This window comes from Salvelinus fontinalis, chromosome 32 (genome assembly GCF_029448725.1).
Source record: "Salvelinus fontinalis isolate EN_2023a chromosome 32, ASM2944872v1, whole genome shotgun sequence".
Classification (NCBI taxonomy): domain Eukaryota; kingdom Metazoa; phylum Chordata; class Actinopteri; order Salmoniformes; family Salmonidae; genus Salvelinus; species Salvelinus fontinalis.
In genome coordinates, this window is record NC_074696.1 from 19880327 (window position 1) to 19894151 (window position 13825).

At 43.6% G+C, this 13825-nt stretch overlaps 1 protein-coding gene across 1 annotated transcript in view; it reads left to right on the forward strand.

The window, feature by feature from the left end:
- The first annotated feature begins 233 nt into the window (after positions 1 to 233).
- Positions 234 to 13825, forward strand: part of LOC129830865 (potassium voltage-gated channel subfamily KQT member 4-like) — a 131845-nt gene continuing 118253 nt past the window's right edge. Inside the window, exon 1 of the mRNA XM_055893674.1 lies at positions 234 to 1531. Within this exon, the coding sequence (XP_055749649.1) occupies positions 1230 to 1531 (302 nt within the window). The 5' untranslated portion in view covers positions 234 to 1229. The remainder of the gene's footprint in view (positions 1532 to 13825) is intronic.

Here is a 13825-nt window from a genome sequence, read left to right on the forward strand (position 1 = left end):
GCCCTTGCCACATGACAGGAGAAAGTTGAAACAATTGATTTGGTCACCACTGATAACTGAAAGGCATGACAAATGTGTGACAACCAAGTCTATCAATGTGGTGCCCAATAAATACATATATATTTATTATAGCTCCAAATACTAACATACCATATAACTGATGTTTGCATCTGTTTTTCTAAAATGAAAAGTTGTCAGCCTCATCAAAAATATGAACGCGTAGCTCAGAGATATTAGACCTGTCTCATGCTACTGAGCTAACATTACACACATCCGAATATCAGCGTGCGCATTCTCGCTCCCTCTCTCAGCGTCCATCCCATACAATCCGTGTGTTCAAGATAGCCAGATGCTTTTGGTTTGTGCGTGCGAAGTCTTCAGAAGCGCAACGGCACTGTCCCTCTAGTTTATCTCTGGACCATCTGAGTCTGCTGCGTGTGACCCGAGAGTCCTCTCTGAAATAATAGAAGTTTAGAGTAAAGTTGACTTTAGATATCTCACGGACGGTCATCACCGCTCCTCACCACGAGCGCGCTGGACCAGCGAGACGCACAGGAAAGGAGGCTGGAGTGAGTGTCAGTTCAGTGGGCATGTTGTGCAGCATCGAACCTCATAGGAAAGAGCAGAGCGATAATGTTCAATCGATAGTTATTTAACCAATTTAATTGTAGTCCTTTAATAAATACGCTTGTCTGCTTTAAGCTTTCAATTGCGGGCTTTAAGTGTTTTCTAAATAGGCTAATTTCGAGCAAGATGCGCATGCGAGGACGACTATACTAATTAGCAATAGGGTAGGTTATAAAGTTACCGTTCCCGCGGCCAAAATATATTGTAATCATCACTCGGTTGCACCTCGTGTTCCAAGATTTAACGGCCCTTGGAATTATCGCGTAATACCTTTGACAACTTTGCATTTGAGTTTCAACAATGTTTCTCAAAGGTTACGTTTTTACATACCGCACTTGTCAAAATGCCATGTGAATTTTATTTTATGGCTGTGACTTGATTTTTAGATAACTTAAACTAAATTCAGAGTCCAGACATTTAGAGGGAAGAAATTGACTCGCTGTAATTAGTCATTAATCCAAGTAATTATCCGATGCAGACAACCTGATTATGGCTTCGAATTCAGTTGGCTAAATCACCAACGTAGATATAGACTCACTGTTAAATAGGTGAATGAAACTGAATTCCGTTGCATTTAATACTTATATAGAAATACTTTAACCATGTTAGGCAGCCCATCAAATAACGGTGGCATTAGAATGTTGGTTCTCCCCGCACCTAACGACGATAGACGGGTTGAGTTTGTGGCTCTTACCGCCGTTCATACGGAGAGGAGTGAACCATCGACCCCGGAGCGCCTGCACCCTTCTCACCGTACCGGGCTGCTCGGTACCCCGCTGCCCGGGCGTCTTGGACCCCGGGCGACCACCTCAGCCTCCAGCAAGCGCTACAGAAAGTTTCAGAACTTCTTGTACAACGTACTGGAAAGACCACGGGGATGGGCATTCATCTACCATGCGTTCATGTAAGTAGCCTAATTGTTTTTCAATACAATGTTGTAGGACCTAGTCATCTCATTTGCGCACGCGGATTTACACTTTCAATAGCTGAATTTGTATATTTACCTTGCCGTATAATTTTTTTTACATTGTAGTTGACTTATATTTACATCGAAACAATCCATTGTATATTGTCATGACTTCCTGAATGAATAATTCACCTGCCACGCTTTCCTTCGAGTCATTCCTAATTCATCAGATGGTGACAGTGGAGTTGCTTTGTTGGCAATTAGCTCACACGTTCGCAATACATCACAACATGGGACCTCAATCAATTTCCGCTGTCTTAACTTAATGAAATCACCGTTAGAACGGCTTTATAATTGAATTTCTCCAAAACCGACGTTAATTGGAAATAATTTGTAGGCCTACTGCTTGCCAAATTTAACATCATTGATACTTGTAGAGGCATTTGTTTTGTACGTCAACAATACATTTCAGATCATATAATTACCACTTTTTGCTGATTTGTTAGTTGACTAAATATGTTGTTTAGTGGTCGATTATGGCCAGTGTGCAATGGAACCCCTTGAAGAAAACGACACCCTCCCTTCCAGGAGTAGTCATATTGGAGGTCCTACCCTCTTTTAGAACCCGAGTGGAAGACTTACTCTGGTGTCTAACATTGTAGGCTTAGCATTCACGAACAGTTCCATTACAGTCAGAATGTTGCATTTTTATTTTTAACTTTACCTGTTGTCCGCTGATTTTTGTCCTTATATGAACCCGACTTTCAGTATGCTGGTCTGTGTATTTGCGGTTTTATATATTCAATACTGAAGCAAATTTGCACATGACAAATAATGGCTGAGTTTAACCCAACCACAGACCGAACATTGTCCCACATAATCAGATGGCAAATTTCACAAATACTTTCAGTTGATTGCAGGAAACGTGCTGTTACATTCGGCTGTTGTTTACATATTATGCATCACGTGCGATGCGTTAGGAGATTGAAAATACAAACGACTGAACCTACCTGCTCCGCAAAAAGTCGGGAAAACTACCCTTTCCTGTGGATATTTCATCTCCATTTCCTACCATCAAAAGACCAACAGCGCGGACAACCGGTTAAGTAAGTGTAAATATAATTGTATTAAACATTCTGGCTTTTAGTCTCCTGCATCTTTTTTAGGGTTAGTGTGTGTCTTTTTCAGACTGAATAGCAATGGGGTAACAGTGGTGTTTAGGTAATTTAGGTCCAATTGTGTAAAGAGAGCATTTCCTTTGAACAAGTTTAGTTTACGGCAGCCTTTTAGTGACAGTAAATAAATCCGTAAACGGAATGGAATCACCAAAACGCGAATCAGTTTATTAGAGTTTTTTTTTTTTTATAACATAAAGGCAAGTAGTGTAGCCTATGGACAACCATAATATTCTTTACCATAATAAACCTCTGCTAACTGTGAGTTACAACTTGGGGAAGATCTTTTCCACTCTTAATGTGATCTGTCATTGCTTCGAGTTCCCTTTGCACAAGTGTATACAATATATACATAGCCCTATCCAATCCAATAACTTATCTCATATAACACTGGGACAGATGAAGTCATCCCCAGCACTCTGAATCCATACAGCTGGGTTGTGTTCACTATGTACGAAACATGGCAACGGTTCAAAACTGAGTGCAACAAGAAGTTAACATCTTAACTTGTCCAACAAGAAATGCTTGTTTTAATTTTCCGTTGCTCAATGTTTTGAAATGTTTTTCCACATTGTGTGCAAATGAACACGACTGTGTTTGTATCCAGAAGCAGAGAGCCAGACCTAAACTCTGGTCTTATCAGAACTACACAGGGCCCGGCACAACACTCCTCTTGGCAACTCATACATAATCTGTGGCTTTTTACTCCACCATAATCAAAGCTCTATGCTGTGACATCCTCTAATCAAAAATATTTAAGTTGACCACTCAGTTTTAGCTTTATACTTCTTTGATGATGTTGTGTAAGGGTTTGGAGTTTGGTGTGATGGGGGCAGAACAACTCACAGAAAACATATTTAATTAAAAAAAATTACAACTGGTAACAAGGACGGGACTCCAGTCCTCCAGTACCCCTAATGGTACACACTTTTGTTGTAGCCCTGGACAAGCACACCTGTTGGGGTTAGTGGAGTTGGGCTGTTGGGGTTAGTGGAGTTGGGCTGTTGGGGTTAGTGGAGTTGGGCTGTTGGGGTTAGTGGAGTTGGGCTGTTGGGGTTAGTGGAGTTGGGAAACACTGCGCTACAAGACAGTGTCAGGAGTCAGTGAGAACAGAGAACCCCACTCCTCGTCCTCCTGTCAGACAGCCGCTCCTCGTCCTCCAGTCAGACAGCCGCTCCTCGTCCTGTCTTGCTCTAGTGTGTGTTAGTTAGAACTCTATGTATCTGATGTATAAGGCTCTCCTCTGACAGGAGTCTCTGGCCAGTCTGACAGAACTCTAATTAAGGGGAAGGAGTGTGTGTCCTCCTCAGTGTCTTGCCCCGTCATCACTAGTGTCTTACCCTGGGGTTGTTTAGACAAGCCCAGCTGTCTCTGCCAGTGTCACCCTGTGTTTACACCAGAGGGGAAACCCAAGGAGGGCCACAGATACTTATTCTAATGCACTGCTCTTTCCTTATGCTACTGTACACACACACACATAGGCCTACATACACAGCAATACACCTTAGTGCAGGCACTCCTCTTGCTGTCCCTCGCTCTCTTGTGGTCTTTCTCTTGCCGTCTCTCTATATGCACTGCTCAAAAAAATAAAGGGAACACTTAAACAACACAATGTAACTCCAAGTCAATCACACTTCTGTGAAATCAAACTGTCCACTTAGGAAGCAACACTGATTGAAAATAAATTTCACATGCTGTTGTGCAAATGGAATAGACAACAGGTGGACATTATAGGCAATTAGCAAGACACCCCCAATAAAGGAGTGGTGCTGCAGGTGGTGACCACAGATCACTTCTCAGTTTTGTTCCTATGCTTCCTGGCTGATGTTTTGGTCACTTTTGAATGCTGGCGGTGCTTTCACTCTAATGGTAGCATGAGACGGAGTCTACAACCCACACAAGTGGCTCAGGTAGTGCAGCTCATCCAGGATGGCACATCAATGCGAGCTGTGGCAAGACGGTTTGCTGTGTCTGTCAGCGTAGTGTCCAGAGCATGGAGGCGCTACAAGGAGACAGGCCAGTAAATCAAATCAAGTTTATTTTATATAGCAATTCGTACATCAACTAATATCTCGAAGTGCTGTACAGAAACCCAGCCTAAAACCCCAAACGGCAAGCAATGCAGGTGTAGAAGCACGGTGGCTAGGAAAAACTCCCTAGGAAGGCCAAAACCTAGGAAGAAACCTAGAGAGGAACCAGGCTATGAGGGGTGGCCAGTCCTCTTCTGGCTGTGCCGGGTGGAGATTATAACAGAACATGGCCAAGATGTTCAAAATGTTCATAAGTGACAAGCATGGTCAAATAATAATCAGGAATAAATGTCAGTTGGCTTTTCATAGCCGATCATTAAGAGTTGAAAACAGCAGGTCTGGGACAGGTAGGGGTTCCATAACCGCAGGCAGAACAGTGGAAACCGGAATAGCAGCAAGGCCAGGTGGACTGGGGACAGCAAGGAGTCATCATGCAGTACATCAGGAGACGTGAAGGAGGCTGTAGGAGGGCAACAACCCAGCAGCAGGACCGCTACCTCCGCCTTTGTGCAAGGAGGAGCACTGCCAGAGCCCTGCAAAATGACCTCCAGCAGGCCACAAATGTGCATGTGTCTGCTCAAACGGTCAGAAACAGACTCCATGAGGGTGGTATGAGGGCCCGACGTCCACAGGTGGGGCTTGTGCTTACAGCCCAACACCGTGCAGGACGTTTGGCATTTGCCAGAGAACACCAAGATTGGCAAATTCGCCACTGGCGCCCTGGGCTCTTCACAGATGAAAGCAGGTTCACACTGAGCACATGTGACAGACGTGACAGAGTCTGGAGACGCCGTGGAGAACTTTCTGCTGCCTGCAACATCCTCCAGCATGACCGGTTTGGCGGTGGGTCAGTCATGGTGTGGGGTGGCATTTCTTTGTGGGGCCGCACAGCCCTCCATGTGCTCGCCAGAGGTAGACTGACTGCCATTAGGTACCGAGATGAGATCCTCAGACCCCTTGTGTGACCATATGCTATTGCAGTTGGCCCTGGGTTCCTCCTAATGCAAGACAATGCTAGACCTCATGTGGCTGGAGTGTGTCAGCAGTTCCTGCAAGAGGAAGGCATTGATGCTATGGACTGGCCCGCCCGTTCCCCAGACCTGAATCCAATTGAGCACATCTTGGACATCATGTCTCGCTCCATCCACCAACACCACGTTGCACCACAGACTGTCCAGGAGTTGGCGGATGCTTTAGTCAAGGTCTGGGAGGAGATCCCTCAGGAGACCATCCGCCACCTCATCAGGAGCATGCCCAGGCATTGTAGGGAGGTCATGCAGGCACGTGGAGGCCACACACACTACTGAGCCTCATTTTGACTTGTTTTAAGGACATTACATCAAAGTTTTATAAGTCTGTAGTGTGGTTTTCCACTTTAATTTTGAGTGTGACTCCAAATCCAGACCTCCTTGGGTTGATACATTTGATTTCCATTGATAATTTGTGTGTGATTTTGTTGTCAGCACATTCAACTATGTAAAGAAAAAAGAATTTTAATAAGAATATTTCATTCATTCAGATCTAGGATGTGTTATTTTAGTGTTCCCTTTATTTTTTTGAGCAGTGTATATACACACACACTCGCACAGTGCTTGCTGTGTGAACCATCACAACCCTGGCTCTCCCCCCTTTTTAAAGATCATTCCTTGCTGGTACTCAGTCAGTACTGGTGCTATTCCTCTGATATTAGTGGAGCCTATCTCAGAGCTGAGAGAGAGGAAGTTCCTTGTTTCAGATGCCAGGCCCTCCGAGTGTCTCATGGACTGTTCTTAGGGAAGAGGAAGAGGGGGGTGTTGTCTGCCACTCTCTTGCTCACTCGCTCTCTCTCCCCCCTCTTCCCAGCGCTGCACTGTCCACAGGCCCTGAATCGCAGCTGAGACTGAAGTCATCCCACTGCCTGCTCATCTCCTGTCAATCTAACACACACACACACTAATCCACTAGCCAAGGCTGACTTGCTCTACTCATCAACAGTACTCTATATGGCGCGCGTCCCTACAATTGCCTACATGTTTATCTGTGTGTGTGTGTGTGTGTGTGTGTGTGTGTGTGTATGTATGCACTTTGGGTTTGAGTAAGTCTGTTTTCATATGAATTGTATTAGCCGTATCTGCCTACCTGAGCACATCTCCCCCTCAATGTTATTATACCCTGAGGTATGCAGTTGTGTGTGATTAATTACAATAGTCACATAGCATGAGAATAACTACAGTATGGCTGTACAGGAATGATGCTGTGCCAGGGAGCCATCACCCAGCAGCATACCACTCTGCATCCCACTGCTCGCCTCTGAAGCTAAGCAGGGTTGGTCCATGGATGGGAGACCAGATGCTGCTTGAAGTGGTGTTGGAGGGCCAGTAGGAGGCACTCTTTCCTCTGGTCTATAATAACATTTCCCAATGCCCCAGGGCAGTGATTGGGAACAGGGTCCTGTATTACGGCTGGGATGTTAATCAGTCCTGACTCCGTGGTCACTGAATGTCCCATGGTAGTTATAGTAAGAGTAGGGGTGTTAACCTCAGTGTCCTGTCTAAATTACCAAACTGGCCCCTCATACCATCATGGACACTTCATCTCCCCAGCTTCCAATTGGCTCATTCAACCCCCCCCCCCCCCCTGGTTTCACCACCTGGTCGCACACACTTGCTCTCTCTCTATCGAGATTCCAGACTGGTGACGTTTTGACTAGAGAGCTGGCAGGACTCTGGGTGAGAACTGAAGAGGAGGCTGAACTGAAAGCTATGTGTCCTGTGAGAACCTGTGAGAATATGAAGGGGTCCTTAAGACCGACAATGATTGTGCGTCCAAAATTGTACCCTATTGCCTATATAGTGCCCTACTTTTGGGCACTGGTGAAAATATAGGGATTATAGTGCACTATATAGGGATTATAGGGTGCCATTTGGGATGTCTGCTGCTCTTCCTGACAACCTGGTCCTAGGAATTCCTGTGTTCACCAACCTGAACTGTTGCTAAGACGCGCAGTGAATTCATACACCCGACGAGCATCATCCGTTTACATGTCGTGGAGACCGTTAAGTATCACATTTTAAAACGGAAGCTCCACTTACTTAAAAGCCTGAACTCTGTCACCCTTCAGCCAACTTCCTTCACCTAGGACATCAGGCCTGGGCTGTCTGGGTTTGTAAGAAGAGAGTGTGATGTGTTTTAGGAGAATAGGGACCTTGGTAAACTGTGTGTGTGGTGTCTACCTGTCAGATGCCTGGCATTCAGCTGGATTAGATTCATCCAGCAATCTTCTATCTGACCTATGACTCCTCACCCATTCCCACCCGCCACCCACGCCACATATAGACGATCACATGACCACCTCTCCCTACAGGGGTCCCTCAGGATCAGGGGACTTTGTTCGCATCCCAAATGGAACCCTATTCCCTATATAGTGAACTACTTTTGACCAGAGCCCATAGGGCGGACGATAGGGCTCTGGTCCAAAAAATTGTGCACTAAATGGGGAATAGGGTGCCATTTTGGGACGCTACTACAGTCTAAAAGCCTGCGACTCTGTCAGACTGGACTGTATGTACCAGCCGGTGCCAAGCGAATGCCAGGCCAAAGCCCAGAACGGAGCAGTTTGGCAACAATGTCTTAACCTTTTTAGCTAGGGGAGTGGGGGAGTCACACACAGATCCTTGAACACAATGTTCCCGTCCAGTGTGGGATGGGACAGGAAAAGGAAGAGAAAGAGAGAACTGACCAGAGGGAGTGATTGATTCTATGGAGGGAGGGTGAAAATACACCATCTATTATTGATTTCTTTGTGCTATAGGAACAGAAGGGAGAGTAGAGATGGCCTAGGAGCAACAGAACAGAAGGGAGAGTAGAGATGGCCTAGGAGCAACAGAACAGAAGGGAGAGTAGAGATGGCCTAGGAGCAACAGAACAGAAGGGAGAGTAGAGATGGCCTAGGTGCAACAGAACAGAAGGGAGAGTAGAGATGGCCCAGGAGCTTCAGAAAGGGGTTGACGATTGTATGTGTCTAGCTCTAATAGGTTTGAGAGTCCTGGGCCTGTATTCACAAAGCCTCTCAATGTAGGAGGGTTGATCTAGGAGCAGTTTAGCCTTTAAGATCATAATGAATAAGATTATTTGGACCTGAGCTTAGATCAGCACTTCTACTCTGAGACGCTTTGTGGATACAGGCCCAGGTCTCCCCTGTCCATATAATTGTATTCATTAGGATCTGTAATGCAAAACTGATCCTTGATCAGCCATCCTTCTCTCTGAGTCTTTTTATGAATACAGGACCAGAGATGGTGAGTGGAGGCTAATTGAGATGCTAACGTGGGTCAGAGACAGACAACAGGTTTTACGAGGTAACCAATGACATGAGCCAGCTGAGGGCAAGGCAAACTGAGCTCTTACCTTTGGCTGTTCAACTTCTTGCCTTATCATGTTAGTGCGCTGTATATCCATCGTAGTTGCATCACTTCTGTTGATTTGTACAAATGTTCTCTCAAATTAACCAAACTGAAAACAACTATAGCCATACACATCTAGTCATTGAATATTTTGTGAATCGCCACAGAAACACAGACACGCACACAGACAGAGCAATTGTGTGTGTAAGGCACTGCTTTCGTGCTTGCTGTGCACCTTTAATAATGCATTGTTTGTGCTTTTAAAGAAATTACACAGCAATCATGAGTCCAATGGGAATATGGACCGTCTGTCTTTCTCTCTGTTTCACTCTGTCTTACTCTCTCTCTGTGTCGGTGTGTGTGTGTGTGTGTGTGATAAGTCTTCAATCTCTTCATGATAGCACTGCCTCTTCCGTTAGCTCTTGACTCTGAACAGGAACTGATGAGTATCAGGCCTCTCTGTCACTCTCAGTAGCCTACCATAACTTATACTACAGAGTCTTTGAACAAAACGTTGAAGATATCTGCTCGCCAGTTCGGATACATGTGAAAGTAAACATAGTGTCTGAATTACAGTTGTGAATTGACTTAAGCCTGTAGGCCTGGGCACTAAACGATGTGGCCTGCCAACTTGTAATCTAGAAATAAGCTGTGCTTGACTTGGGTCTGAACATACCTAAAATTTTCTTGCATTCTGGCACCTAAATATAAACAGTACCGTCACCCAAAATAAAAAGCATCACCTATCAGTCCTCTTCAAGCACTGTAAATACATGTAAGCCAAGTGCTCTTATCCCACACAACCATGCTGATATTGGGGCTTTCTCTCCCTCCATCTCCCCCCGTCTCGGCTTGGTCTGGGTCGGTCTGAGTGTGTGACTACCTACCTGTCCAATGAGTCACGTACGTGTGAGCAGCAGTTTGCTAGCAGCAACAAACCCATTTTGTACCACACGGCACGAAAACCACAGTCTTCCTTTCCAAAAATCACAGCGTTAAGTCTGTGGCTGTTTTTGTCAATGCGACTAAATGGTCTTGGCAAGGAGCTTTTTTTGTTTCAACGTTTGCTTGCCTCCCGTCAGGCAGCATATGAATGTTTTTTTTGATGACTAAGGAGGTGGCGTCCCAAAAGGCATCCTAATCCCTACATAGTGCACTACTTTTGACCAGAGCCCTATGGACCCTGGTCGAAAGTAGTGCACTTTTAAGGGAATGGGGTGCCATTTTGGGAGAAACGCCACGCAGCACTTTTGAGGGCTTTAACCTGCTCCTGACTGCAGATTAGCTGTTTGTTGTTCATTCCTCTGCTCTTATCAGTTCACCTCAGTCAGCAGTGTAAATTCTGCTCCATTAAGGATCCTCTTTGGATGTTACCCCCCCCCCCCTCCATCGTCCATTTTCTTATGTGGGAATATCATCTCTCATTCGCTGAATTTACATGTTTAATTTACTTTCTTGCTCTCTCTCCCCGACACTGTCTTGATTTCCTTGTTTTTTTTACTCTCCCTCGACGGCCATTCTCGTCTTAGTCTCTATGCGTCTGTCAGATACTTGAATTGAGTAAGGAATGAAAGGATGTTTTGAACTGAACTGAGAGACTGGGGGAGGCCAGAAGGTTATGTGTGGTTCAGGACGGTAGAGGTGGTTAGAGAAGGCTGGGTTGAAATACCTGAAACTGGCAGAGTTCTTAGAATGTAAATGGGGTGAGGACAACAAAGCCAAGTCTCCCTCACCCCCCCCCCCCCACATCTCTCTTCTCAATTCAAGGGCTATATTGGCATGGGAAACATGTGTTCACATTGCCAAAGCAAGTGAAATAGATCATTAACTGTAAACATTACACTTACTAAAGTTCCAAAAGAATAAAGACATTTCAATGTCATATTATGCATATATACAGTGTTGCAATAATGTGCAGATAGTTACAAAAGGGAAAATCAATGAACATAAATATAGGTTGTATTTACAATGGTGTTTGTTCACTGGTTGCCCTTTTCTTGTGGCAATCGGTCACAAATATTGATGCTGTAATTGCACACTGTGGTATTTCACCCAATAGATATGGGAGTTTATCAAAATTGGATTTGTTTTCAAATGTTTGTAGTTCTGTGTGTCGTGTTGTTTGCTATGCCGGATTAAGTGACATGACATGCTATTCTATAAAATCCTTTCTCTGTAATTAATATTACCTGATTGAGCTAATCATGTAAATGTAATTAACTAGAAAGTCGGGGCACCACGAAATAATATTTATAGAGCAGTTATCTTCCGAATTAACTCTTGAAGACCCAATAATATTTTACATCAATAGCAGTCAATATTAATCGTCACCTTATTTCAGTCTCATCTGAAAGTTGTAAATTCTTGGTTATCTTCACGAACCCTGGCTAACAAGTTGAATCAGAGATACAAAATTGGGTTTAATTATTTATTTACTAAATACCTAACTAATCCCACAGAATGAATCATACCTTGATTACAAATTATGTCATAAAGGAAAACGTCCCTAGCGGACGGAACAGATATGACAGCTGGTTACACAAAGAAAAGGAGGCTGGGTTTGAGTGAAAGAGTGGGAAGACTGAAGAACAAAGGGAGAAGCGATGTCTCTATCGGGCTGTAGCCAGCTACTCTATCGTAAATACAGAATCTTATGCATTCTAAATTACCGCCCATTTGGAAAAGGAAAAAGCAATAAATATTTACTCTGAGCTGCGCTTCAATAGGATGGTGGTAGATGGAACGCCATGTTGCCCAACAGAGTCCTTTGTCCTTTGAAGAGTGTCTCTGGTGGTGAACGGGAAACGTTGTAGTGTCGTCGTTGTGTGGTAGACGGGATACTCTGTCCGTTCTTTCCTAGCCCACGTTTACAACGGCCGCTGCTAACTCAACGGCTAGGAGGTATCACTTCTGTAGCGAATAAGAGTTCAAAGTTCATACCATTCGCAACCAAAGCTCACGCTGAGGTTGGCTTCGTTCTGTAGTTATTATCTGAACCTTTCTGACATCGGATCGTCATCCTAATGTACCTGGAACAGATAGTTATATTGTCGTCAAGGCTTTATATAGGAAGGGAGAGGAGGGCGTGTTTCATAGTTTGTAACCAATGTCTCTTCACGTGGGCGGGCCACTGAGTCGGGCCTAATTCACTCATGAAAACCTAATTCTCACATTTTAGAAGCTAAAATCACATTTCACCCTCACAAATAATTTTTAACCCTCACAAATAATTTCATATTCAAACATTTAAATTGCACAACAATTCCATGTGAATCTGATAACTATAATGTGTAGACCTTCCACTGGACAGTTTATGTCCTCCTGTCATAGATGAGAATGTCTCAGATGACAACCGAACTGACATCATATTCATTAATCTGTCTGGCACCGGGGTTCTGCTTGCGGAACTCCTCCCACATTCCACTGAAAAGGCAGAGCGCGAAATTAAAAGAATATTTTTTTGAAATATTTAACTTTCACACATTAACAAGTCCAATACAGCAAATGAAAGATACACATCTTGTGAATCCAGTCAACATGTCCAATTTTTTTAAATGTTTTACAGCGAAAACAGCACATATATTTATGTTAGCTCACCACCAAATACAAAAAAGCACTAACATTTTTCACAGCACAGGTAGCATGCACAATGCCAACCTAACTAACCAAGAACCAACCAAACTAACCAAGAAACAACTTCATCAGATGACAGTCTAATAACATGTTATACAATAAATCTGTTTTGTTCGAAAAATTTGCATATTTGAGGTATAAATCAGTTTTACATTGCAGCTACCATCACAGCTACCGTCACAAATAGGACCGAAGCAGCCAGAGTAATTACAGACACCAACGTCAAATACCTAAATACTCATCATAAAACATTTCTGAAAAATCGATGGTGTACAGCAAATTAAAGACAAACATCTTGTGAATCCAGCCAATATTTCCGATTTAAAAAAAAAAAAGTGTTTTACAGCGAAAACACTATAGCATTATATTAGCTTACTACAATAGCCTACCACACTACCGCATTCATTCATCAAGGCACGTTAGCGATAGCAATAGGCACGTTAGCGATAGCGAATAAACCAGCAAAATATATTAATTTTCACTAACCTTCATAAACCTTCATCAGATGACAGTCCTATAACATCAGGTTATACATACACTTATGTTTTGTTCGAAAATGTGCATATTTAGAGCTGAAATCATCAGTGGTTATACATTGTGCTAACGTAGCATCTTTTTCCCAGAATGCGCGGATATTTTTATGACACCAACTATTCTGACCAAATAACTATTCATAAACGTTACTAGAAAATACATGTTGTACAGGAAATGATAGATACACTAGTTCTTAATGCAATCGCAGTGTTAGAATTAAAAAAATAACTTCATTACGACATCCAGCTTAGTTATAGTGAGAGAGTGCCCAAAATCTGGGCGCAAACTACTAGTTCACATGTTAGACAGATATATAAAATAGTATCATAAAATGGGTCCTACTTTTGATGATCTTCGATCAGAATGATGTACAAGGGGTCCTTTGTCCAGAACAATCGTTGTTTGGTTTTAGAATGTCCTCTTCTCCAGTCAATTAGCACGGAAAGCTAGCAAAGTAGCGCGAAGCTCTCCTTCCTGAACATACGCAGACAAAGCAACACGCCTAACGTCCCGAATAAATTTCAATAATCTAATAAA